Raw genomic sequence first — 27,809 nt, 5'->3', positions numbered from 1 at the left:
AATTACTACTTTTATCTTTTAGTTCTTTTCATTTAATAATACCCTTTTTTTTTAAATGTGAATTTTAGAATAAAAAGTAAATAAATTTTAGAATTCAAGTAAACAAGTCTTTCACTAGCAAACCATACATAGCTCGACAAAAGCTCATATAGAAGAAGAGATCAAGAGAGAGAGTTCAGACTTAGAAAGATGGAGAGAAGGACACCAGTGAGAAAGCCAAACACTTCCAATGTCGATCTGCTTACCTGGTCGGAAACGTCTCCTCCACCTCCTCCTCCTCACCACTCACCCGCCTCCGCTGCTCGTTCTCACCAGGTTGCCTTTTTTGTTTGAGAAATGTCGCTCCTTTTTTAAATCTTCTTTCCATTTTTGAAAAAGCTGAGCTTGTTTAGTCTTTCTTCGATCCTCCTTTGCAGCCGTCAGATGGAATCAGTAAGGTTCTCGGCGGCGGTCAGATCATAGACGAGGAAGCTCAGTCTCTCAATAAGCTGTAACCTCTCATCAAATCAAGCGTTTTCAACTTCAGTTCATTAGAAGATCTTGTAGTATCCGGATTTTTCGGGTTTTCACAAGCCCTGATTTTTTATACTTTTGTTCAGTAAATGATTTTAATATTTTGCAACACTATAATCTTTATCGTTTGTGAAATGATGAATAAAAATGTTGGTCTCTTAAATGTATCATCGTTGTTGAATAGTTAATGTATTACAACTCGCTTTAATTATTTTAAAGACTTCATATGCATAGAAGAAATAAAGTTTTATGGCTCACACAAATCACCCAAGCCATATATGTAACATCGATTGTAAAATAAAGAAAGGAGATTAGGTTTTCTGCTCTCGATTTGTTTACTATTGATTCTCTATAAGTGATTTCATTTTCTACCTCTATAAAATTGTGTTTTCGTTCTCTATTCTATTTCACTGATATGAGTTTTGCTTCTTTTTTAACTTATTTTGTGAATTCATTGAATTACATAAGTGTCGTTGTAAAAAGATGGACATCTGTAAAAATTAGTTCCGTTCCAGATACATATCTAAGAGTCAAAATTTTGAAGAAAATCACCGGCAAACTATATTCACAGGTTAGTGTTCAAATATAATCAAGCTGTTATAGAATATAAGTGCATATTCGAAATATAAATGTATGTCTAGTATATATTCACATGTTCAGTCAAATATCATCTAATTCTAGAACAGCATAACAAATTACTTATTTTATTAACCTACGCTTTTGAGGTTTAGTTTAAAAGTATACCGATAAATATATATATATATATATATATATATATATATATCTTATTATATAAAGCTTGGTTCTTTAAAGTTGCTAATTAACATGATCGCGACATGTGTCAATTAATTTATTAAGATTGTAACATATGTCAAAAATATGTTACAATTCTCTTTAATTAGAATTTAAAAAGATTTAGGAAAAAAAATTATTATTACATTTCTTTGGACTCTAGAAAAGGAAAATTCTTACAAAAATATAGTTTATTGTTCATTTTAGGAGTTTAGAAAAGAAAAATTACTATAACATAGTCTTTAACAATTATATTTATATGGTTCTTTTTATAGTCTTTTAAAAATATTTGATAGTAAATTTTTTAAAAAAATTCTATAAACAAAGAATAATTGTAAAGTATTTAAAAAAAAATATATATTTTGGATATTTTTCATCTTTAAAGATACTAAAGAAAGATATTACCAGAGAAAATATTAATTGTTTAAAAAAAAACTTAAATAAAAGGGAAAATTTGGAGAAATGCACTCTAATAAGATTATAATTTGAAAACTACACCATTGTTTAAATTTTTTGAAAAATACACTTATGTATATATAAATTTACCAAATTGTCCCTTTTTAATATTTCTCAATTTCTAATATTTTTTTATTTTTTTTAAATATCGTTAGAGAATCTACCCAATATATTTTTAATATATCTACACAATATCTCTTCCATATCTTTTTAATATTTGTTAAAAAAAATTATTATTTTGAAAAAAAAATAGAAGAATTCCAGACGCCGTCTGCCTTCTCTTCTCCGTCTCGTCTTCTGTTCTCCTTAACATTTGTTATATTTTCCATTTGTTCTACACCTTTGAAGAACTCTGCTTCTGTTTAAGTTCGACGTATGTGTCCAAATGTTCGTTCTAGTTCCATATCTTATCTGATTAATACCATGAGAGAACTCCATACTGGAATGAGTTAGGTTTGAAACTAAGTTGCAATTAGAACTTTCAGGTCATGTTAACACTCACTAAAAAGAGTTTCTGATCCATCAGATCATAATACGTATTTGAACCATTTCTGTATCGAAACAAAGACTTAAGTTAATAGTCCAGGAGTCTAGGCTCTCTCTTGTAATAGAAGCCACTACTTTCTGGGTATTTCATTGAGATAAACGACTTCTCCCACTTTAAAAACATAAGTCTTTTTCTATAAGACTTTTTCAACTATTCATTTTGCATATAGAAAGAGGTCAGACCCGTGATTCAACCACATCTTAAAACCTACAAGATATATTTGATTCTTTCATCTCTGGTCATTTAGTGCTGAAAAAAAAAACGTTTTTTTTATCACACGGATCTTCAACTCGAGCTTTCTATCACTCTCTCGATCAGTTCGTGTTTCTTTTTTTTTTAAATATCATATTTTCCTTGATAATGTCTACTTTACACAAGCCTTTGATGGGAAAATTACTAGAGAAACATTGCATGAGAAGATATTCTATATCTAATTCTTAATGGAATATGAATCAGGTCTATAGACGTAAGCAAGAGAACCAAAATAAGCAGAACAGTTGTGCATACACGTTATGCTTGCAATAATCAAAGTATGTGCCCCCGTACTTAGAACTATAGTTAAATAACACATTAATTATCTTAAAACACATATTTATCTTAAACATAAATAATTATAATATTCTTATTAATTTTGGATTTTTATCTTATTATTGAAATATCTAATTTGGATAAAAAGGTAAATTCAAATTTAAGAAAGTGTAGTTTTCAAAATAAATAAATAGAAGGTGTAATTATCAAATTATAAAGTGTTTCTGGAGTAATTTACAAATTATCCCTAAATAAAAACTAATTATAAGATTCTACAAGTACAAGAAATTATTTAATAGAAATCAAATAGAAAAAAATTACTATAAATCAGGATATTCCTTTTGTAAAACCTAAGAAAATAAAAATGTACAAGTACTCTTATTATTTTCATATAAATAACTAACTTTCCTTTTTAACAGATAAATGTATGCTACACAAATATAAACCAAAATAAATATTATTTTCACATATATATTTAGGTTTAAGGTTCCTCATATTATTTTCACAAAAAATAGTATTTACAGGGAAAATATTATCTGAGTATTTTCTTTTAATTTCTTTAAGCAACTCAATTTTTTTATCCTCCTTATTATATCTTATGATGCTAACACAAGTTTATTTAATTATGATTTTTTTGTTGTACATATGTGTAAATATGAGGAACATAAGACACAATATATAATTAACGAAAAATAATCTTTTTATTAAAAATATATTAGTTGTATAAAAATCTTAAACAAAAAACGAGTTATAGTTGCAATTTTCCTTTAAAGAAATAAAAGTAATTTATTCCTTATAAATAACTAACTTTTTTTCATAGATAATTTTGTGTTAAAAAATTATAAACCAAGATTAACTTCAAATATTTCACCCGATATGATTGTGACATTTGTACAAAAAATATTAAATTGTGTATGTATTAATAAAAATCAATCATTATGTGAAAATAAAATTTTCCCCTAAAATCCTAAATAAAAGAAATTTGGAAAAATATCTTTTTTCCTCTTTTAATCTTAACCAAATAAATTTTTTTCCTTTTAAATCATGGCTAAAATTTTTTTCTCAATATCACTAATATTTTGTAAAAATAATTAGTATTTTGTAAACATAATTTTTTTATTGAAAGTATATTAGTTGTATAAAAATCTTAAACAAAAACGAATTATAGTTGCAATTTTCCTTTAAAAAAATAAAAGTAATTTATTTCTTATAAATAACTAACTTTTCTTTTTAATAGATAATTTTGTGTTAAAAAATTATAAACCAAAAATAACTTCAAATATTTCACCCGACTTAATTGTGACATTTGTACAAAATAAAATAAAATTATAGAATTTTAGAATAAAATTCTATCATTATGTGAAAATAACTTTTTTCCCTAAAATCCTAAATAAAAGAAATTTGAAAAATAACTTATTCCTCTTTTAATCTTAACCAAATAAGATTTTTTTTTCCTTTTAAATCATGACCAAATAGAATTGTAAAAGTAATTTTTAGTTTTAAAATTTAATGATAAATATCATACTGAAAATATTTAATTAAAATAATAGTGATGTCGTGAAAACGAATTTTGAAAATAGCAACTTTTAAAAATAGTTAATATTTGCTGTAAATAATTATTTGATAATATTTTTATTTTCTAAATCCTAGAAAAAAATAATTATAAAAGATTATGTAATTTTAATTTTATTTTTTTACACCCTAAAACTGTTTTAAAAAATTTGATATTTCTTTTCCTTTACAAAAAAGTCTTAAACAAAAGAGATTTGTATCATATTTTTTAATTCATAACCAAAAGAGAATTGTAAGAAGTTATTTGATAGTATATTTTAAGAGAGAATTTGATGATGAACATGATACTAAAAATTATCTAATTAAAAAACAAAGTGTAAAATAGTATTGATATGAACTTTAACAATCATAATTTTAAAATTATTTAATAGTAGCTTGAAATAATTATCTGATAGCAATAAAGTTTTTCTGGAATTCTAAACAGAAGATAATTGTAAACGTTTACATTATTTTCTAAAATCCTAAAAAATATATAAAAAGTATTTGATAGTTTTTCTTTTTTTAATTGTAAATATAAACGATATTTGTAAAATATAATTTTTTTCTATTTTAAAAAAAAAAATCCTAAGAAAAGTAAACATACCTATTTAATAACATTTAAAACAAAAACTGATGACAACTATGATGCTAAAGCTATTAAATTAACAAAAATCAAAACTTAGGATGTTGTCGTGATTGGTATTTAAGTGTTTGGTTATACGAAAATCAAACACATGTTTGATATATATATTTTCATGTTTGCTCATAAAAAAATAATTATAATTATTGTCACTGTACATATCTGTACTATTAAAGCAGGATCCTATTGTCATAATTACCTTAGGGGCATGTTTCCTTCACTAACATTGCATGTTTCATTAAGGGCAATTAAGTAATATTAATAACAAATCTATATTGGGTCATTATTTTTGGATCCAGCCCAAATCAAATCTCTCTTGGGCCATTTGAGCCTATTAAAAAATCAGATTCAATTCTCACTTTTTTTTTTCTTCTGGGCCATTGAGTCCAAGTTCAAATAATTTTTTTTCAACTATTCTTAATTATTATTTTTTTCTTTTCTTAATATAATTTAAGCATTCATAAAAATAATTGATTTTTTTATTGAAAAATATAAATCTTTATTAAAAGTATATAATTTTTTAATTAAAATATTAACCCCATAATAAAATTAATTTATCAGAGTTATACCAACTTAATTCATTAAAAAAATAAAGTTTAATTTTTTTAACATAAATAGTCATTTAAAATGAAATACGATAAATAAAGATAAAATTTTTAAGTCTTTTATAAAATAAAACACAAATAAATACATTTACTAAATATTTGTCAATTGAAAAAAAAAAACAAAAATAAACCCGCGTTTTGAAAGCGCGGGTCAAAATCTAGTGTTTAGTTAAAAACAAATCAAGCTTCATCGTTATCTTATTACATTTTTTATTTTTACTATGTAGTAGTTTATAATTCATTTTAATTAAAATGTTTTTATGAAAATATATCATTAATAAATAATGAATGAAGAAAATTATTTAACATCAGATAATAAGTTTAATAAAACATTAAATTAGTACATAAGTAAGTGTATAATGTTGTCATTGCTTCTTGGCCTTATTTAACTTTCAAATTCCTTTTTATTTCATTATAATTATTATTTCGGGTTGGATCCGGTTTAAATTTTTACATTTGGATATTTTTTCTATCTCTAACAAATATTAACTGAAACTTATGTATGAAAACGAGTTCTTAACTATAAAATAAATTTCACATAACATATGCAAAAACAATTTTAAAACAACAATAAAATGATCTTTTAATATTTTTCTATTAACTTAAAGTATCAAATAAAGTCCGTAGCAACGCATGGGCCAAAATCTAGTATATATATAAACTATTGTACAAAGTAAGAACTGTTCAATTTATTAAATGATAAATCAGAAAACTTATAATAAATAGTTCAAATCTCTCATTCTTACAATTATAATAGCTAGATAAGGTATCAGGGAAAAACAAATATTAGACGAATGATCAGATCTTCGAACAAACTCAAAAAGAGGTAATTGGAATATTGTTATGATATTACATTAAAAACATTTTAGGAATAAAATTAAAAAATAAATTATTTAATCCAAATGAAATAATATATATTATATATATATATTGCTTCCAATATTAAAAATCACTTCGATTTGAAGAAGTGTATTTATGAGATTGTCAGGATCAAATAACATATTAGAAACCACATTTGTTAATCACAAAGCTAGGTTCAGACACGCGCCTTGCGCAAAATGAGCATTGTATTTAAAAAATATTTTTACGTACTATTATTTATTTTGCATTTTTATATGTTATAAAACTAACAAATAATAAGTATATATTAAATAATTAAAGTAATTAAATATTATGTACATAATGAAATTGATGCAAATGCGTCAAAGCAATCATTTTTCTTTGTTTATAATAATTTTATGATAAGATAATTGTAAATAATCACTTTTAACATAAATATATAATATATTTTGATATTAATATCTATTACTGAGACTTATTTATCATATGATTTTATGATTAGATGTATCATTGTAAACTCATGATAACAAAAATTTTAATGTGAGATTTTTAATAGTTTTAATTTTTAAACTATTCTTGAATATTCACTGAAAATTTCGAAATTAAAATTTTAAGTTCTCAAGAATTTTTTAATAAAAATATTGAAATTAAAATATTGTCTAGTTTTATACGGTATATACTTTAATATATATGTATATATTTATTGAATATCTATTAAATGATTTTTTTTATTCATATGGGGTTACAATCATTTTTGTAACAAAAAATTGAACCCTTGATCACAAATTTTTTAATGTTTGATTTTTAATAGTTTTAGTAATTTATATTCATTTTAAATTTTCAAATTATAGCATATACAAAAAACATATTTTTTACTATATGGTTCATATGATTGTTTATTTCATGTTAATAATATAATATAAAACATAAATGATGGAGGATATACAAATTGTTATTAAATAATTATTATTAAAATTATTAATTTTCATATTTATACTGTAATCATATTAGATAATTCTGTAGATTTTATTTAAGGAAAAAGAAAAAAATATTAATTGTACATTATTAGTTAATTTTATGATTAATTTAATAAAAACTATAATGCACATTTAATAGACTAACATATTTCTCTAGAGATTTTGAAAAGCATTCTAGTGATGATATTTGTCATAGCGATAATGTTGTAATGATTCTCTTTTAATATATAGAGGATATATAATGAGTGGGAAGGTTACGCTTATTAGTGCATGAAAAATCGCTTATCATGCAAAATGGTTATGGTGTGTTCCAAATATTAGTGATCATCGTACTATATATTACAACATTACATCAAATATATTATATCAAAAAAAATTACTAATATGTTATATCAAATATTAAATACGTTAATATGTTACATGCAAAATTAACTGTCCAAGGAACAAAGCCGATCGTCTCTATTTTGCATTAAGCAATATAAGTTTTCGGATGTCCAAGAAACAAAAAAACAAAACTGATAGTCTCTCTTTTGTGTTAAGCAACGTAAGTTTTTTTTTACTTTGATTCAACATGGCTGACCAACGGTAAATGTGTTCTGATCATCTCTGTGCTTTGTTAATCTTCGAATCCTGTCATATATATATAGTGAAGCTCCATGAAATATTAGTAAAACCTACCATCTTCGTATCCGGAGATCCTTCTCTTGTGTTATGTTTGTTACAGAGATCACACCTTTAAATATCTTACATAGTTTTGTTGTGTAAAGAAAGCTTTCGCAGAGAACAATGTCATCTCCAAGTTAACACACAAATATCTCTTGTGTTACGAAAGCTCTCTTGTGTTATGAATAGCAGATCTTTGTGTACGTGTATTTCGACGGCGATATATAGTTCACTTGTGCAGCCAGTCTTCAAAAATAGCAGAATAATGTGTAAAGAATATCTCTTGTGTTAAGAAAGCTCTTGTGCTAAGAATAGCAGTCGTGAAAAATGTTGATTTGATGTATGTTAGTTTTGTCAAACCGATAGGTTTGATGTGTGTTGTTTTTTGTCAAACCGATGCAAGGAATCAAACCTTGTGTACGTGCGTTTTGACGGTCATACTTCGCAGAGATTTATGAAAAGGAAAGTGGTAGTTTGCTAAATCACAAAAAAATTATGTGAATTGTTCTCCACTTGCCATCTCAGCGTTTTTGTAAATAAAAGCTTCTCATGAAGACACATCACAGCTTTGCTAACAAACTTTTAAGGTACAGTGCTTCTCTTATAGGGGATTACATGCAGGAAGAATTGCTCAGGTTACAAGTTAAAAGAGATGAATGGCAGTGGCATATTTGCTCATGACCCAAAAGACGCATCTGAATCCGATGCTTCTACTGGACTTCGTTACTATCAAGTACTTTTGGTCTCTCTCATTATGTTTTACAACACGTATATATATAGTAGACAAGTGTGAAAACCAAATGATTTTGGTTAATTTTGCAGCAAACTCTCAACGGAGTGAGTGAGTCAGATATCTTTCAGCGCTGACGGGAATGTTTCCCCTAAGAAACCAACCACTTTAACCGAGGTTGCAAAGCAGAGAGAGCTGAGCGGAAACTTGCTAACCGAGGCAGAGCTAAAGAGAAAGAAGCAGATATCAAGTGCTACGATGGAAGAGATAAGCGGTCACAACATCTTCGGACCCAGGGGCGAAGCCACGTTTAGAGGTGTGGTGGCACGTGCACCCCCTTATTTATTGATATTTGAAATTTTACACCTAAAGTTACTATAGTTTCAGTGGATCAATTGGTAAAAAATGGGGTTTGCACCCATAATGCTATAATGTCCTGAATTCGAAACCCATCAGATTTATTTTTTATCACTAATAATGCACCAATTAAATAATTCTTCTGGCTTCCTACTGAGATTCAGCCTCCTCCTCGATCATTAGCTGCTGCTGCTGCTCAACAAGAAGCTAGAAGAGGTAACAGAGACATGGGTACCAAGAAACATACGTACTTCTGTTAAAGTTTCCAGTGTAAGTAAGTCTATATCATTCTTGCCATTGCATTCTTAAATAAATATAGAGAAACTGATTTATTTTGTTCCAACAGCCTGCAGGAGGACAGAGCAACATACTGTTTAGTGAAGACATCAAAGAAGATACATGACCAGAAGTTTCAGGAGCTGACGGGCAATGGTATATTCAAAGGTGAAGAATCGCTCGGAGCTGGAGACAAGCAGCTAAACTGAGGGAGATGAGCGGAAAGAATATATATTTGCAGACGGGAAGTCAGAGTCCCGAGACTACTTTGGAGGTGTGAAAAAGCCTCCAGGCGGTGAGAGCAGCATCTCATTGGTCTAATAAAAACTAGTGGCTAGTTGGTATTTAACCTCTCCAAGCTTTCATATGTTTCTTTAGACTCTCTAGTTTTATTAGATGATGTTTCGTTTCTTGCCAGTGTCGCTTTGAGCTTTTATCTATATGTATGTATGGGATGGCCTTTTTGACATTATTAAACCGTATTGGTGTTAGAGAAGTTTGTTAAACTTTTGTAGACATTTAAAAGTAAGAAGTATTCGTACTGACGTCGTGTAAGTATTCAAAAAGTGAAGTAAAAGAAATAGATCGACTTCACTGGGGATCGAACCCAGAATCTCTGGTTTCGTAGACCAGCGCCTTATCCATTGGGCCATGAAGTCTTTCTGTTGTGAAGGATACCTGTACATATAATAAAACAAAAAAGGGCGTGGCGTGAGGTCTATTTTTTTTTGGTTTCCTCGTCACCGTCGCTCACCCGCCGTCTGTACCGAATGATGTTTCTTTATAAGTTGTTATTAAGCTGTCTCCAATATATCAAAAGGAGAAAGAAATTTGAGAAGAGAGAGTATTGGATAAGATAGACAAGGGAGAGAGAGATGATTTAGTTTTAATCTTTTGAAGAAGTGTTTCTGTTTTAGGTAGATAATCTACAGCTAACTATTACAAGAGAGAGAGGTGACTCAATCTGTGGTATAGATTGATCAGAAAGATCGTGTGGGTGGAATCTGAAAGTTTTTTCCCACTAAAAATAGAAATAGTTTTAAAATAGGAGGCAACAGATCAATGGGGAAGAAGCAGAAATCATCATCATTGAGAAGCAAAGCAGTTCACTTTGTCACCGATCTCACCACCGGTCTCCTTAATCCCATCTCCGCTCCTCCTCCTCTTCCGGTAAGTTTTCATCTTTTTTGCCTTGGTTGTTGTTGTTGTTGACTTGGGGTGGTGGGTTGTTGACAATTAGAGTCTTTATCTTTCTTTGTTCTGATTAATTGTTCTTGGTCAAATTTGGCTTCTTTATAACTAGGATGAGGAAGAAGATGAGTCCAAGAGAGATCAACTAGAGTCTAAAGACGAACCAGACACTTCTTCCTTCTCTGCTTTCCTTGGCTCCCTCTTGTCCTCACAGGATCAAGAAGAAGAAGAGGCTGAATCAAGCGATACTTCATCATCATCATCCGCTTCAATGAAGGAAACTAGTGTTGCAAAGAAGAGCTTGTTGTCCAAGTATAAACAGCATTTCAAGAACTTTTACCAGGCTGTTAAGCTTTCCAAGGATCGAAAGGCTCTTTTGGGGAATACTGTTGAGGACGATGGCTTGGAGATGAAGCAGATGCAGGATAAAGGTGACACAGCAACAACAGCCATTCTTATACCTGACATTTCAGAGCCCTCTTTGCTTTTGACTGACCACTCTAGACGTTCCCTTTATTCTTCACTTCCTGCTCTTGTTCAAGGCAGGAAATGGATTTTGCTTTATAGGTGAGACACACACACACATTGAAAGCATCTCAATGTTTGATCCTTTGGTTTCATCTGCTGCGTGTTTTTGTTTCAGTACATGGAGGCATGGTATATCTCTGTCAACGCTCTACAGAAAAAGCCTCCTCTGGCCTGGTCTCAGTCTACTGGTAAACTCAAAACTCAAAACACGTTTGGTTTCATTTCGTTATCTATGGACAAAACCAATGTTGGTTTCAGGTTGTTGGAGACAGGAAAGGTTCGGTGTTTGGTGGACTTGTGGAGGCGCCTTTGATACCAACTGATAAGAAGTATCAGGTTTGGCTCCCCCCCACCCACAAAGATGCAATCTTTTCTTTCTTTTCATCTCTAGTTGATGTTCTTTTGTCTCTGCGGTGTTGTTTGTGTGTGTCAGGGAACCAACAGTACATTTGTTTTCACTGATAAGTCTGGACAACCCACTATATACCGTCCCACAGGAGCAAATAGGTTTTACACATTATGCTCCAAGGACTTTCTAGCTCTCGGTGGTGGTGGACGGTTTGCTCTCTATCTAGACAGTGAGCTGTAAGGTTTCTTATCTCCACGACAAACAACAAAACCATGTATCCTCACTTTGTTTGATTCATCATCGTGTTCTTTTAATAGGCTAAGTGGATCAAGTGCTTACTCGGAGACATACGGGAACGCTTGTCTTGCAACCTCTCAGGACTTTGATGTTAAGGAAGTGGAGGTAGTTTAACTTCAACTCTCTCTCTCCTTTTGTTTCACTGAAGACAAACAATGAGAAGCACACACCCATTCATTGATATTTGTTTGCAGTTATGGGGATTTGTGTATGGCTCAAAGTATGATGAGATTCTAGCTCTCAGCAAAACAACAGAGCCTGGTGTATGCAGGTGGTGATGATCATCATGATGAAATGGAATTTTTTTTTTAAAAAAAAGTGAGGTTATCTTATGTAAATGTGTAGTTATATAAAATGTTTTCTTACCTTGACTTAAATCACATCTCAAGTACACTCACTTGTAACCAAGAAACCTTTTTCTTGTTGTTGTTGTTGTAATGGTTTTGGAATTGATATGTCAAAACATAAAACTGGTTGAAATTTCATCAATAAAAATTGGTTTATGCAGATTGCATGAGATATATTTAACATTGTTTAGAAATGTAATTAGAATTATAATCATAAATGGTTTAAGATTGTAAGTAAAACTTTCAGACACACAACATTATGTAATGATTTATAAATAAAAAATATTAGATTAATGTTAAAAAGTTAATTCGGCCCATTAAGTCATATTCGCATAGCGGATAAAGCTTCATTTAGCCCATTTAATTAGTAATCGGCCCATTAAGGTACAAGTCAAAGAGGAAGACGAAGAACCCTTTCCCGTAGAAGAACCATTTTAACCTATCAGAGAAGTGAAGAAACTCCGTAGGAATGGGAGGACGAGTGGTCCACTTCGCGAACCTCCCGATCAAGCTTCTGATGCCGACGAAGCTCACAAACATTCACGAGTTCGCGCTGAAAACGATCCCATCCGCGACCAAGATCGAGATCAAGAGAGTCCTGGAGTCTCTCTACGGGTTCGAGATCGAGAAGGTGAACACTCTGAACATGGACGGGAAGAAGAAGAAGCGCGGCGGGCTGCTGATAGCCAAGGCTGACTACAAGAAGGCTTACGTCACGCTCAAACACCCTCTGTCGATCTCAAATGATATGTTCCCGGTGAAGTATATCGAGGAAGATAGGAAGAGTAAAGTGAAAGGATCTAGCTTTGTGGAGGAGGAAGGTGATAAGAAGAGTCATTGGCTTGATCAGAAGGAGAAGAGGGAGATCGGCGGTTATGGTGGTGGTAAAGCTCGTCGCGGCGGTGGTGGTGGGAGAGTGAATTCGCCGGCGAGAGGTGAGGCGGAGGCGGAGGCGGGGGCGAAGTTTCCGTGGAGTAATATGAGGTTTGGTGGAAAGTAAGGGGTTTTTCGGTGATTCCAGTTAGGGTTTATGACCAAACTGGTTTTGTGTTTCATTTAGCTGTCGGATTATTATTATGGACTTTTGTTTCTGTGGCTTTGGCAAATAAAGTCTTGATCTCTTTCTCTACGTAATGATGATTATGAAACACATTGGCTATGATATGATTTGATAAGCTTTGTCCTTAAACTAAAAATGTGTAAGAAGAATGCATCAGTGTATGTGATTTCCTTACTAGTTAGAGCATCTCCAACCCCACTCTATTTTTCACTCTAAAATAGAGTTTAAAGTAAAAAATGCTCCAATGGTACTCTATTTCTCACTCTATGATAGAGTGAAAAATAGGTTTACTCCAAATATAGAGTAATTCGTTTGTTTTTTGTTTATTACTCTATTTTCTATTCTAAAATAGAGTACCATTGGAGCAAACTCAAACTCTATTATAGAGTTACTATTTTTTACTCTAAAATAGAGTAAGCCATTGGAGATGGTCTTAATGGTGTAATGTTTTAACTGAAAACGTCTTCTAAATCATAAAATCAATTTGTCTAAATATTTTATCTTATAATGCAACAACAACAATGTTTGCTAAAAAAAAAAAAAAAAATGCAACAACTACAGATGATAAAGAAAGGTTTTGATGATAAACCCCACTAAACGACATTAGAACGTGTTAGATAGAGATGATAACCCATCAAGGAAAGTTTTATTCACGCGCTTATATTTTTAAATAGTCCGCGGAGATAGTTGAATATTATTAGGTGGTTACGTTACATAATATTTGGCGCGTGGCGAAAGAAGCTTGTTGAGCTTTGTTGTATGCGACCGAGTCATCGTCGTCGTGCTCGCCCTCTCTCTCTCTCTTCTTGTTCAAGAGGAAGAAAGAAAACTTCTTGGAAAAAACTCGGATCTCTCTTATCAATCACTCTTTTATTCGGGAGCAACGTGAACATGGCGTCTGTTTCTGCTTTGGCAAAGTTCAAGTTGGTGTTCTTAGGAGATCAATCTGTGGGCAAAACAAGCATCATCACCCGTTTCATGTATGATAAATTCGACACCTCTTACCAGGTTCTACACAATCCTTCCTTTGATTGTTTCCTTTCATATTGTTTTTCTTGATTTCTTGGAAACTCTGTCTTGAATTGGTCAATCTTCAATGAAAAGTATTGGCCTTGTGATCTCTCTTTCTTATTGTTAATATCTGATCTGATTATCTCCTTATTATGATATCACGATCCATGCTTATGCTTTGTATTTATTTTATTTTTTTGGGATGTAACCTCTTGTTATTAAGGCTTTAATTGTGTGTGTTGTGTTGTGTTCCCTGACTGCAGCCTACCATTGGGATCGATTTTCTGTCCAAAACAATGTACCTCGAAGATCGAACTGTTCGCTTGCAGCTTTGGTGAGAGACCAAACAAGTATCTCATATCTGTTTTTTTTTTGTGTGTTTTCAAATGATATTAGAGATTTAAGACATGGATTCTATTTTTTTTGTTGGTTTTTAGGGATACGGCGGGACAAGAAAGATTCAGGAGTCTGATCCCAAGTTACATCAGAGACTCTTCTGTTGCAATTGTTGTGTATGATGTAGCCAGTGAGTCATTGCTTTTGGTTACTTCTTTAGTTCACCATGTTGTTGTGTGATGTGTTTATTTATATATTGTGTGTTATGTGTTCACCACTTGCGTGTTTTGATTACACGCTTTGCAGATAGGCAAACGTTTCTGAATATTCCGAAATGGATCGATGATGTACACAGAGAAAGAGGTGGTTCAGGCGACGTTATTATTGTCCTTGTTGGTAACAAAACTGATCTTGTTGATAAAAGGTAAAATACATAGAGAAAGAAGAACCAAATCTCAAGACTTATTTTTAAATCATAACATGCTTCTTCTTTATTTTGGGTAATGAAAAACAGACAAGTATCGATCAGTGAAGGGGAAGAAAAGGGTAAAGAGCATGGAGTGATGTTCATTGAGACCAGCGCCAAAGAAAATTTCAACATTAAGGTTATTATTAAATAGGACTTGAAATGTCTTATCTTTTTTGTCTGATTTCTCTCACACAACATGAGCATTTTTTGCAGGCTTTGTTCAGGAAAATAGCTGCAGTACTGCCTGGGATGGATTCATATTCGTCGGCGACAAAATCAGACGATATGGTTGATGTGAACCTAAAGAACACTTCAAGTTCATCACAAGGTGAGCAACAAGGAGGAGGTGGTGGAGGCGGCTGTTCTTGTTGATTTCATAAATTTAATTAAAAGCAAAAACATATTCCGTTTAAGACACATGTGAAGCCAGAAAAAAAAACAAACAAAAAGGATCAAGAAAGTTTTTTCTTTTGTGATTTTTCATTTTTTCTATCTTATACATACATTATATTATATTACAAACTATAGAATATGATGATGGAACTCCACATAAAGGAATTAATATGGGAGCTTTGGAGGAATATATAGAACTTACCAGACACTCAGATTTGACACTTGCGACAACTTCGTCATGATATAACAATACACAATTCCTTCGCAGCATGTACATATAGTTATTAAGGCCGATTTCAGAATGTAACCGATTAATAGAGTAAAGATCAATGCAACCAAATTCTATCACATGGATTTTGAAAATCTCATCGATATATAAGATATTTTGAAAGTTGACTCTTATGAGTAAAAATGAATAAAATTCATCTCTTAATAACACTAGATTTAGTTAGAATAAAAAAAATCAATAATAACTAAACTTTTTGAATAACAAAGAATTTGAATGGATTTTAAAAATTCTTAAACCAATAATAATGAAATTTCAAAATTTTCAAAGTTCATTAGAATTCGTCTCTTAATAACACTAGATTTAGTTAGAATAAAAAAATTAATAATAACTAAACTTTTTGAATAACAAAGAATTTGAATGGATTTTAAAAATTCTTAAACCAATAATAATGAAATTTAAAAAATTTCAAAGTTCATTAGAATTCATCTACCAATAAACCTGTAACAATAATAACTAAAGTTTTTGAATAACCAAAAATTTGAATGGATTTTAAATTTTTTTAAACCAATAACAATGGAATTTTAAATTTTTTAAAGTTCATTAGAATTCATTTACCAATAAACCCGTAAATAAAATTAGTCTCCCTCCACCCCCCCCCCCTCCCCCCCCCCCTCCCCCCCCCTCAATAATTATCACAGTGTTTGATTTTTGTATGATATATTTCCTTATAAAAATAGTCAAATTCAAATCGTTAGAATCAATTTTTTTACCAAATTTATTAAGAAGAATAAGTTCGTTCAACGTATCCTTTTGATTTTTTTTATGAACTTACATCACCATTTTAACTATATAAAGGCCTATTAGCTCTCTCAACAGAATTCAACAACACCAAAACATAAGAATATTCACAACACTTTTATCTATACTAATACTTCAGAAACACTAAAAATGAACAAGATCAGATCCTTACTTTTTGTTAGCACCATCACAGTATTTATGTTATTGGCCATAACAGGTTAGTCAAGCATTCACATTATCATTATTCTCTCTCTTTTCGTAACCTTTGTCTGAAAGCATGTTTTTTAGCTTCTACTTATCTAAAATTATACACATCATTTCTCTTTTTTTTTTTAACTCATTAATGTGTTTAGTAAGTAATCTTTACTATTTAGCAGAACAAAGCGCAGCCGATGCTGATCTCTCATGTTTTGGACCATGTCCTGCTGATTGCAAACAATTTTGCTTGTCGAAAGGTTATGGTGACGGGTTATGTGAAGATTTTAGAGGCAAGCAGGATTGTTGCTGCACACCAGCAAAGAAGCAAATCTTTGAGAAAACAACACACAACTAAATGCATTTTTGACATCGTCTTTAATGTGTATGGTCAATATATTAAGAAAATCCCAATATAAGAAATATTTTTTAAGAAATTACAAGATATTGCTCCTCTTCTTTTCACGCATCAGGGTGCAAACTTAACACGTTATGTGTGAACATATGTTTGAGGTACGTAATAACGGGGGAGAAGACTGGTATTAACAAGAGTTTATTAAATCATATCACATATTAGCATTTAGCTCACTATGGTTAACACAAATCATATCTTTCTTCTTTCACATATGTCAATCTTGAACTTTTGAGCACTCCTAATACACATGAAACCCTTGTTTAAATAGGACTTGAAGTGTCTTATCTTTTTTGTCTGATTTGCAGGCTTTGTTCAGGAAGATAGCTGCAGCACTGCCTGGGATGGATTCATATTCGTCGGCGACAAAATCAGACAATATGGTTGATGTGAACCTAAAGAACACTTCAAGTTCATCACAAGGTGAGCAACAAGGAGGAGGTGGTGGAGGCGGCTGTTCTTGTTGATTTCATAAATTTAATTAAAAGAAAAAACATATTCCGTTTAAGACACTTGTGAAGCCAGAAAAAAAAAACAAACAAAAAGGATCAAGAAAGTTTTTTCTTTTGTGATTTTTCATTTTTTCTATCTTATACATACATTATATCATATTACAAACTATAGAATATGATGATGGAACTCCAGAGAAAGGAATTAATAGGGGAGCTTTTGAGGAATATATAGAACTTACTAGACACTTAGGGTCTGACTGGTGACCATTTGAGAAACAAGAGGAACGGATTAAAAAGGAATGTTCGGGAATAAAATAGCAGGAATGAAAAGAAATGGTTGTTCCTTATCACTTTTAACAAGAAATACTTTTGTTCTTTAATTCTCTACAAAAAAAAAGAATGAAAGGGAATGAGAGGGAATTATTATTCCTTCTGAATGGTGATTTTTTTCAGGAACGTTAGGGAATGCATTATTCCTCGCCGTTCCCTGGTCACCATTCATACCCTTAGATTTGACACTGGCGACAACTTCGTCATGATATAACAATACACAATTCCTTCGCAGCAGGTACATATCTAATGTATTAAAACAGAAGTACAAATTAAGACTAACCCTTAAATTTGCACAATATTTACAATCTAATACCATTGAAATAATTAAATGAACCTATCTTTAAGTAATATTTATCTTTTCTAAAATTAATGAAGTAATAATTACTCCTACTTCTATGCTTTCCATGTCTTTTTCAAATTAATAAAATATTTCCTAAATAAAATTCATAATCAATTCAATATAATTTTTTTAACTTATCTATTTCACATTAACATTATAAACATCAGTGAATATAAAAAATATACACAAAATATTTATCTAACAATATAAGTTATATTTTGCCTCATTCTCCCCCACAAATCACGTTACTCTTTATTTTTTTTGAACAAATTCTTCTTCTTACCGATATAAATAGATCACATGCACCATTATATTATTTACCAACTTACCATGTATATAAAAGAATTTATTAGACATTATCGTAAAATTTTGATCTACAAAAAAATAAAATAAAACATTTGCATAGATGCACGAATTATATTTTAAAAATGGTGGTAATACAATTGACGGTTTACAAAACATAATAAAATTAAAAAAAAAACTAGAAAATTATTATGCTTATAAATGTTATTAAATAATTATTTAACATAGGTAAAATTTTAAAATATATACTATCACTTATTAAAAATAATTTATTTACAAAAGTAAAAGCAAACATCCGCAAAGTCATGGTTTAAATGTACATAAACTTAAGTCTATTTATAATTTCTTATCAGTTACATCAAATTTATATTTTCATTTTATTTTCTTACAAATTTAAATCTTAATTTGTATATGTTCCAAATTTGATAGAAGTTTAACAATAATTTTATTTACTTACAAATATTATAGCTAATGTATCATTTATAAATAGTTTGCTAATTCACAATTGTCTATTTTCGTACTTTTTATTTAAAAACTTTTTTCGCTATATATCTTAGTCATTGCTAATTCACAATTGTCTATTTTCGTACTTTTTATTTAAAAACTTTTTTCGCTATATATCTTAGTCATGGATCTAATTATATAAATGTTATATGTTTATATAATACCCAATATTGGTGATACATTTTACAATAAAATGCTAAAATATAAAATTAAGTACAAATATAGCATTTACATTTACATTTACAAATATGACTACATTTATAAATATATCATTAAATACAAACACAAATTAAATATTCGCGCGGTCTCTCGGGTCAAGTTCTAGTAGTTATTAAGGCCGATGTCAGAATGTAACTGATTAATAGAGTAAAGATCAATGCAACCAAATTCTATCACATGAATTTTGAAAATCTCATCGATAGATATGATAATTTGAAAGTTGAGTCTTATGAGTTAAATGAATAAAATTTATCTCTTAATAACAGAAGATTTAGTTAGAAGAAAAAAATCAATAATAACTAAACTTTTTGAATAACAAAGAATTTGAATGGATTTTAAAAATTCTTACACCAATAATAATGGAATTTCAAAATTTTCAAAGTTCATTAGAATTCATTTACCAATAAACCCGTAACAATAATAACTAAAGTTTTTTAATAACAAAAATTTTGAATGGATTTTAAAAATTCTTAAACTAATAACAATGGAATTTCAAAAAATTTAAAATTCATTAGAATTCATTTACCAATAAACCGGTAAATAAAATTAGTCTCCCTCCACCCTCAATAATTATCACAGTGTTTGATTTTTGTATGATATATTTCCTTATAAAAATAGTCAAATTCAAATCGTTAGAATCAATTTTTTTACCAAATTTATTAAGAAGAATAAGTTTGTTCAACGTATCCTTTTGATTTTTTTATGAACTTACATCACCATTTTAACTATATAAAGGCCTATTAGCTCTCTCAACAGAATCCAACAACACCAAAACATAAGAATATTCACAAACACTTTTATCTATACTAATACTTCAGAAACACCAAAAATGAACAAGATCAAATCCTTACTTTTTGTTAGCACCATCACAGTATTTATGTTATTGGCCATAACAGGTTAGTCAAGCATTCACATTATCATTATTCTCTCTCTTTTCATAACCTTTGTCTGAAAGCATATTTTTTAGCTTGTACTTATCTAAAATTATACATATCATTTTTCTCTTTTTTTAAACTCGTTAATGTGTTTACTAAGTAATCTTTACTATTTAGCAGAACAAAGCGCGGCCGATGCTGATCTCTCATGTTTTGGGCCATGTCCTGCTGATTGCAAACAATTTTGCTTGTCGAAAGGTTATGGTGACGGGTTATGTGAAGATTTTAGAGGCAAGCAGGATTGTTGCTGCACACCAGCAAAAAAACAAATCTTTGAGAAAACAACGCAATTGAACAACTAAATGCATTTTTGACATTGTCTTTAATGTGTATGATCAATATATTAAGAAAATCCCAATATAAGAAATATTTTTTAAGAAATTACAAGATATTGCTCCTCTTCTTTCACGCATCAGGGTGCAAACTTAACACGTTATGTGTGAAGATATGTTTGAGGTACGTAATAACGGGGGAGAATACTGGTATTAACAAGAGTTTATTAAATCATATCACATATTAGCATTTATTTTTTTTTTTGAAAGAATGTTAAATTCATATTCAAAAAAGCCTTTTACATCAAGTGTGAACCTTTGTACATATGACTACTCTAAAGGTCACTTTGGATCACTGTAAACTATAAGAAGATTCATATTCTTGTAGCAAACCAAAATTGCATTATACCCTCCAATTTCTTCCCACCTTTCCCTCTCATTAGGCTAAATTTATTCCTTACTCCTTTCTCAATCAACTTCTTCAAACTCAATAAAGGGATGGCCTTCTCCCCATGTCTAATCTTATTTCTCTCCCGCCACAATGTATGAATGGAAGCTTGTAAGGAGTACCTGATGCAGAACTGAGCTTTATTCTCCATGTTTCGAGCAGTAATCAGCCTCACAATATCATCCCATTGGACAGTATAGTCAGAACATAGAATCCCTTTTACTAGATGTTCCCAGATCTGTGAAGTGAAAGAACATTCAAAAAAGAGATGATTCCTTGACTCATCCAAGCTCCTACATAAAACACACATCTGATCCACTCCCCTGCTCCATCTTGATATTCTATCCATAGTAGTCAGTCTGTCTTGTATAGCCAGCCAAGTCAGAAACGCAAACTTTGGTGTTGCTTGTGAGAACCAAACTCCCGGAGCCCATGAGCACTGCAACCCGTCTTCTCTTAGCAACAACCAAGTTTCTTGGGTAGAAAACTTGTCTTTATACCCCGACTTCATCCTCCACATGCTAACATCCTCTTCTTCATTCAGCTTATCTCTTAACTCCAATAATTCAGTTTCAATATTATTCAAAATCACCATTCTATGCCTTCTTCTTCTCCTACTACTTTTCACTGCATCCTCCACCGTAGCTTCTCTTTTAATCCCCAAATCGATGAATCCCCGCTCTCCCAAGATATCAAACAAAACGCCCTTGTCTGACCATTTATCAAACCAAAAAGAGGTTTTACAGCCATTTCCCACTTCTCTTCTATAGAAGCCCTTTGCAACTTCCCGAGACTTCAACATTTTCCTCCACATCCATGAACCCGCTTGAGTATTCATTTTTATTTCCCAGAAGCTCCTCCCCTTGAGTAAATTCTCCTTTAACCATTTCCCCCACAGCGACTCACCAGATAACATCCTCCAAATAAGTTTCAGCCCAAAAATCTGATTAACCTCTTTCAAACTTCTAATACCTAGACCGCCTTCATTTTTCAACTTACAAATCTCTGTCCAAGATATTTTTGCTCCTGTGGAACGTAGCTCAGGCCCTGTCCACAAGAAAGCAGCACATATCTGTTCAACCTCCTTCATACATCTGCTAGGAAGCCGGAAGACTGCTGCCCAGAAATTAACCATACTCATAAGCACTGCTTTAATCAGCTGTAGACGACCCGCGTATGACAGATATCTGCACGTCCAGGAGCTAATTCTACCTCTGATCCTCTCCACTAGAGGCATGTAATCATGACTTCTCATCCCTTTTGTCATTAGAGGCAAACCCAAGTATCGAACAGGTAGAGTACCTTGCGCAAGAGGGAAATTGGAGAGTATATTCCTCTTCTCTTCTTCAGCTACACCAGCCATATAAATGGTTGATTTCTCAATGCTAATACTCAGACCCGACCACACTTCAAACTCTGCAAACACAGCCAAAGCACCTTCCACCGACTTCTTTGAACCCTCAACAAAGACCATCAGATCATCAGCGAAACAAAGATGTGTAAGTGATAAAGTTTTACAGCCCGGATGAAACTCGAACTTCTTCTCTCTCGCCCCTTTGTTTATCTTATGAGACAAGATGTTCATGCACAAAACAAACAAATAGGGAGATAGAGAACATCCCTGCCTCAGACCTCTAGTACTCTGAAAGTAACCTGCTAGTTCTCCATTTACCTGAACAGAGAATGAGGGTGATGTGATACATAACTTGATCCAGTGGATGAACTTTTCAGGAACTCCAATCACTGTCAAACTCTTCAACACAAAATCCCACTGAACCGAATCAAATGCCTTAGAAATATCTATTTTCATCACTCCTCGCGGCGATATAGTATCACTGTGATAGCCCTTTACTAACTCCGAAGCAAGCAATACGTTTTCCATCAATAATCTTCCTTCTACAAACGCAGATTGATTTTCCAGAACAAGTCGAGGAAGAATCAGCTTCAGGCGGTTTGCTAGTATCTTAGATACTACTTTGTACATCACATTGCAGCAGGCAATTGGGCGAAAATCTCTCATTTCCAGTGAGTCTTCCTTCTTCGGGATAAGAGCGAGTATGGTGGAATTGACACCTTTAGGGAGAAAACCAAAACGAAAGACTGATTGTATTGCCACGACAAAATCATTTCCAATGATAGGCCATGCTGTTTTGAAGAATTCACTTGAATACCCATCCGGCCCTGGGGATTTATTTGCTGGCATAGCAAATAAAACCTTCTTAATCTCCTCTTCAGAAACGTCTGCCATCAACATGTTACAATCAGCTGAGGTGCAACGAAAATCAATCAACTCCTCCAATTCTTCCTCTGTTGCACCCTGATAATTTGTAGGCTTGAAATTAAGAAAATCAGAAAAGAACCTCTCCGCCTCAATCTTGATTTCAGCCTGAGTTGCAGCAATGCTTCCATCCAAACGTCTTATCTCTCGAATGTTATTCTGAGCTTGACGAGCTTTTATAGCATTATGAAAAGTTCTATTGTTTTGGTCTCCCACCTCAAGCCAATGCAGCTTAGCTCGCTGCTTCAGAAACTCTTCCTCCAAACCCGCAACATAAGACCATCTTTCATACGCATCAGCCTCATCCTGAACAGAACTTGCGCTTGGGTTAAGCAGGGTCTCTTGTTGTTTTACACATAATACTTCAAACGCCTCCTTAGTTCTCTTAGTAAGATTTCCAAGCTTTTCCTTACTAAGCTCTCTTATAACCGGCTTCAGATGCTTTAGCTTCTTCGAGAATCGAAACATTGCCGAAGTTGAGTGAAACAAGCGCTCTGTGTTATCCCAATACGCCTGAACCTTAGGAAGAAATTGCTGAAGTCGTCCAATCACATTCACATATTTAAAAGGTCTCCTAATGCTCTCTTGGGACGGTAGAACCTGAATTTTACACCGTAAGTGGTCAGAGCAACCCCCAGCCTCAAACACCGAGTATGCCGTAGTGAATCTCTGCTGAGCCACATCATTTATCAATACCCTGTCCAGCTTCTTGCATATAACACCTTCATCTCTCTTATTGCACCAAGTGAACAGGGGCCCCTGATAGCCCATATCAGAGAAATTACAATGGAGAACTGCCCTTTGAAAATCTCTCATTCCACTAGGGGTACTTCCCAAACCTGAGACTGTCGAACTTTCCTCCACTTCAAGTATCTCATTAAAGTCACCCATAGCTAACCATGCCTTATCTTTAAAGAGAGGAGAATTTTTATGATGACAAAGATCCTCCCATAACTCCTTTCTTTCCTCCACCTGGTTACTCGCATAGATGAAAGTACAAAAGAATTCATCTTCCCCCTGTAGCTTTACTGAACAAGTAATCATCTGATCCGTCTTATACACCGGTGTCACACACACTGTTTCTCTCCAAACTAACCAAATCCTCCCTCCTTGACTACATTCATAGTTCATCATATGCGACCACCCACAAAACACTGAATTTAGAATCCCCTCTGCCTTCTTTTCCTTAACTCTTGTTTCTAACACACAGCCAAACTGCATCCCCACACTACTAATCCACTCTCTTACAACGGAATGTTTCAAATGTTTGTTAAATCCGCGCACATTCCAGAAGAAGCTCGTCATTTTAAAGATTTCTACGCGAAGACCTCTTACTCTTAACAGGATTTGCACCCTGAGCTTTGGTCTTCTGCAGTCTCCTCATCCCTTTTTTAGCCCCTGACTTTTCCTTCTCCTTCTCTTGATTAGATAGAATATTATCCTCCAATAAATCACTTTCTAGCTCCTCCATCTGTTCCACCCCTTCAGTTGTATCCTCCATATCAAGTTTCTCTTCCTGTATCTCTCCCTCCTCAGTATCCAAGCTCAAAATCGAAAACTTTGAGGCAGATATCTGAATATCGTCATTTTTCTCAAGCGTTGCGCTTCTCCCAACTCTACCAGGCGAGACATCTAACCATACACATTCTGTACTCTGTCTCCCTATACTCTCTACTGATTTCTCCCCTACTTCCCTACTTCCTGAATTTTGACTCTGCGTACTTCCCACCAACTTTCCTTCATTACCATTGCGAATCATCTCAGCACTACCTGGACCGTTTACTGCCTCCTCCCCCTCATCCAAAGTAACTAATGCTATCTCCTTCATCTTTGTTTTTGACCCCGACTCCACTTCTTTCTTATCTTCCTTCTTTCCCTTAGCACAAACCCGCTCAACATGACCCCATTTCTCACATAGATTGCATCTCGATGGCAACCATGGGTAGTAATACTCTACTGTGAACTCCTTTCCCTCTTTTATGAATGTGATTTCCTTTGGCAGTGTCCTTGAAACATCAACGTTCACAAAAACTTTTGCAACCTCAAAAGTTTCACAAGCAAGAGTCTCTGGATGTAACTTGACTGGAACACCAACCGGGCTCGTAACGAAACTCAATGCCTCCCATGAGAACATGTGAAGAGGAACTTTGCTCAGATGAACCCACATTGGAATAGCAGCTTCTTCCTGCTTCTCTTCCTCTGCCCTAGGCGACCATTTCTTCACCACCATTGGCACACCCGCAATATTCCACATTCCTCTACGCAGAATCTTCTCACGAGCTTTTGGATTTGAAACTCGAAATCTCATAGTTATGGCATCCACATCATACACATCTACCTTCATCAAAGTATCTCCATACCTCCAGATCTTATTCACCACCATATGAACTTTCGCAATATGAGGAGCGATATCGAGAAACTTCCCCACTATGAAATCTTCCCAAAGCGGAGTTGTAACCTGAAGAGCATTCTTCGGAATCTCCACCGTATGCTTCCCTTCTTTCATCAGAACCTCCACATCTACCTTCTTCAAACACTTCCTCTCCATAGCCACCGATACCCAACTTACATCTCGTTTCTTCTCCCCAATCTCCAAATTCGATACATCCCGAGCACCAACGTCTTTCCCATTCCCTTCGATCGTGTTGTCTTTCACCGGAAGATCCGATTGATCCGGCGGCGGAGCCGAATCCATCAAGAAACCCAGATCGCAAATCGCTCTCAGAATCGCCTAGAAAGTCGCCTTCACATATTAGCATTTAGCTCATTATGGTTAAGACAAATCATATCTTTCTTCTTTCACATATGTCAATCTTGAACTTTTGAGCACTCCTAATACACATGAAACCCTTGTTTATCAACAATAGAAGATGTGTTGGTATTGATTGTATCGACACCAACGTATAATTTCCACCAGAAGCTTTACAAAGCCATACGTTCTGTAGTTAATAGTTAGGCTTTACCCTTATTTTTCATACTTGTTCTGTTCCTAGCTTATTTTATATAAATATATGAAAACGCCGTCGTCACAGGACAAGACGCAAACAAACAAACAAATGGAAGAGGAGGACCCGAGATCCGAAACCGTAGACGAGGCATTGCAGAAGAAGCACAATGACATGCTCGAACGCTTCTCCGCTCGCCACCAAGCTCGTAAATCCGATTCAGCTTCCTCTTCCTCCACCTTCGAATCGACCTCCTCGTTCCTCTCCCAATTCGCCGACTCCAAACGATCAATCGAATCCCGAATCGCCGATCTACGACTCGCCTCCTCCTCGGAAGATTCATCCAAGATCAAATCCGATCTCGCGGAGGTCTCATCATCGATCGACGATCTCGAGAAGCTAGTCGCAGCCAACTCCTACTTCCTCCCCTCGTACGAAGTCCGATCCTCTCTCAGATCCGCCTCCGACCTCAAACAGAGCCTCGACGCCCTCTCCGCCGCCCTACTCCCGAAGAAGAAGTTCTCCTTCAAGTCCAAACAGTCTTCCGCCGCCGCCGCCGCTACAAAGATCCAGAAACGCGATCTCGTTTCTCCTCCAACAAACGTCGTCGTACGCGATTCTCCGGGATTCAGGAACAAACGAGGAGAGACTCTTTCGAAAAGCTTCAGATCCTCCTCGTCGATCGGAGAGTTCACGTTGTCAGATCTCGATTCGTGCCGAGTGCATTTGACTGGAACAGTCAACGCTCTCTTCATCCACCGGTTGAGGAACTGCAGCGTCTACACAGGCCCTGTGCTCGGTTCGATTCTGATTGATGACGTGGACGATTGCGTTCTTGTGGCGGCCTCGCATCAGATTAGGATCCATCGCGCCAAGAGGAGTGATTTCTATCTGAGAGTGAGGAGCCGTCCCATTATTGAAGACAGCAATGGAGTCAGGTTCGGGCCTTACTGTTTGGGCTACGGAGGGATCGAGGAGGATTTGAAGACGGCGGGTTTGGAGGAGGACACGGAGAGCTGGGCCAATGTTGATGATTTCTTGTGGCTCAGAGCCCTTCACTCGCCTAACTGGTCCATCTTGCCCCAAGAGGAAAGGCTTTCTTCGGTTTCTATTTCCGGACTAGGAGGAGACTCTTCTTGATCTCCAAATGATCCAATCTTGACTTGTTGTTTTAGGTTGTTGATTCTCATGGGCTTGAATCGTTGGAGAATAAATTTGCTCACTATCAGAATAATCTTTAACGACTATCTTAAAAGAGGTTTAGTTGTTCAATTAACCAGATTGTTCAAACGTTTTTGCTTCTTTGGTGGCTTGCCACTTTATATTTATCTTTACAATTTCAAAATACAATGGTCAGTGCAGGGTCAAAAACAGGGGACGTCAACACAGCAAAGCCTTTCATACTTCTTTAGTCTTTTTTGATGTAACAGCAATGCTGAGCATGGGTACCATGTACTACTGCTACTATTGGACTACAAATACTAATTTATGAATAATGAGGCCCAATATAAATATCAGCCCATTTACCCGCATACACAGTAAACAAATATATTGGAACAACAAGCAAGACTCCAATAAAAACCAAAAGTAGGAGGAGTTGTAATTATAAATAAAAAGTAAAATATATAAATAGTTTTAGCTTATATAATCACATGGTTTCTTAATGGGTTTTGGTAGGTTGGTAGATGAA

The 27,809-nt window shown here is 33.3% G+C and overlaps 4 protein-coding genes, 2 long non-coding RNA genes, 1 other non-coding gene and 1 pseudogene across 9 annotated transcripts; 7 read left to right on the top strand and 1 right to left on the bottom strand.

Moving 5' to 3' along the window:
* The first annotated feature begins 138 nt into the window (after positions 1-138).
* On the top strand, positions 139-9,820 carry LOC106444837 (annotated as a pseudogene).
* On the top strand, positions 7,262-12,347 carry LOC106441271 (TLD domain-containing protein 2). 2 transcript variants are annotated; one of them, XM_013883101.3, is made up of 8 exons: positions 7,262-7,267; positions 10,487-10,645; positions 10,779-11,233; positions 11,310-11,382; positions 11,453-11,530; positions 11,628-11,779; positions 11,861-11,945; positions 12,035-12,347. In XM_013883101.3, exons 2-8 carry the CDS (start codon positions 10,538-10,540, stop codon positions 12,116-12,118), a joined length of 1,035 nt encoding a protein of 344 aa, XP_013738555.1. In that variant the 5' UTR covers positions 7,262-7,267; positions 10,487-10,537; the 3' UTR covers positions 12,119-12,347. The 2 variants fall into 2 exon arrangements, 1 of the variants encoding a protein (XP_013738555.1); XR_007328392.1 differs by lacking the exon at positions 7,262-7,267 and having other exon boundaries at positions 10,169-10,645; positions 11,628-11,784.
* On the bottom strand, positions 10,062-10,134 carry TRNAR-ACG. The gene has a single exon. It is a non-coding gene; the product is annotated as a tRNA-Arg (tRNA).
* Positions 12,348-12,569: 222 nt separating the features above from the next.
* LOC106441272 (50S ribosomal protein L23) lies at positions 12,570-13,354 on the top strand. Its single transcript, XM_013883105.3, has one exon. It carries the CDS (start codon positions 12,657-12,659, stop codon positions 13,185-13,187), a length of 531 nt encoding a protein of 176 aa, XP_013738559.1. The 5' UTR covers positions 12,570-12,656; the 3' UTR covers positions 13,188-13,354.
* A 593-nt stretch (positions 13,355-13,947) lies between these two features.
* On the top strand, positions 13,948-17,669 carry LOC106441273 (ras-related protein RABH1c). Of its 2 annotated transcripts, none has more exons than XM_048767543.1 (6): positions 13,948-14,255; positions 14,522-14,592; positions 14,696-14,784; positions 14,901-15,018; positions 15,109-15,199; positions 17,399-17,669. In XM_048767543.1, the coding sequence occupies exons 1-6, from the start codon at positions 14,007-14,009 to the stop codon at positions 17,555-17,557; spliced, it is 777 nt and encodes a 258-aa protein (XP_048623500.1). In that variant the 5' UTR covers positions 13,948-14,006; the 3' UTR covers positions 17,558-17,669. The 2 variants fall into 2 exon arrangements, with proteins under 2 accessions (XP_048623500.1, XP_013738561.1); XM_013883107.3 differs by lacking the exon at positions 17,399-17,669 and adding an exon at positions 15,277-15,539 and having other exon boundaries at positions 13,949-14,255.
* On the top strand, positions 16,364-17,113 carry LOC125592423. Its single transcript, XR_007328394.1, has 2 exons — positions 16,364-16,700; positions 16,861-17,113. It is a non-coding gene; the product is annotated as an uncharacterized LOC125592423 (long non-coding RNA).
* A 2,317-nt stretch (positions 17,670-19,986) lies between the features above and the next one.
* On the top strand, positions 19,987-20,557 carry LOC125592418. Its single transcript, XR_007328391.1, has 2 exons — positions 19,987-20,137; positions 20,297-20,557. It is a non-coding gene; the product is annotated as an uncharacterized LOC125592418 (long non-coding RNA).
* A 5,628-nt stretch (positions 20,558-26,185) lies between these two features.
* LOC106441274 (tubulin-folding cofactor C-like) lies at positions 26,186-27,395 on the top strand. The gene has a single exon (XM_013883108.3). The coding sequence runs from the start codon at positions 26,186-26,188 to the stop codon at positions 27,257-27,259; it is 1,074 nt and encodes a 357-aa protein (XP_013738562.1). The 3' UTR covers positions 27,260-27,395.
* The last annotated feature ends 414 nt before the right edge of the window (positions 27,396-27,809 follow it).

Source organism: Brassica napus, chromosome A3 (assembly GCF_020379485.1).
Source record: "Brassica napus cultivar Da-Ae chromosome A3, Da-Ae, whole genome shotgun sequence".
Taxonomy (NCBI): Eukaryota; Viridiplantae; Streptophyta; class Magnoliopsida; order Brassicales; family Brassicaceae; genus Brassica; species Brassica napus.
This window is presented reverse-complemented; position numbering and strand designations above follow the sequence as displayed.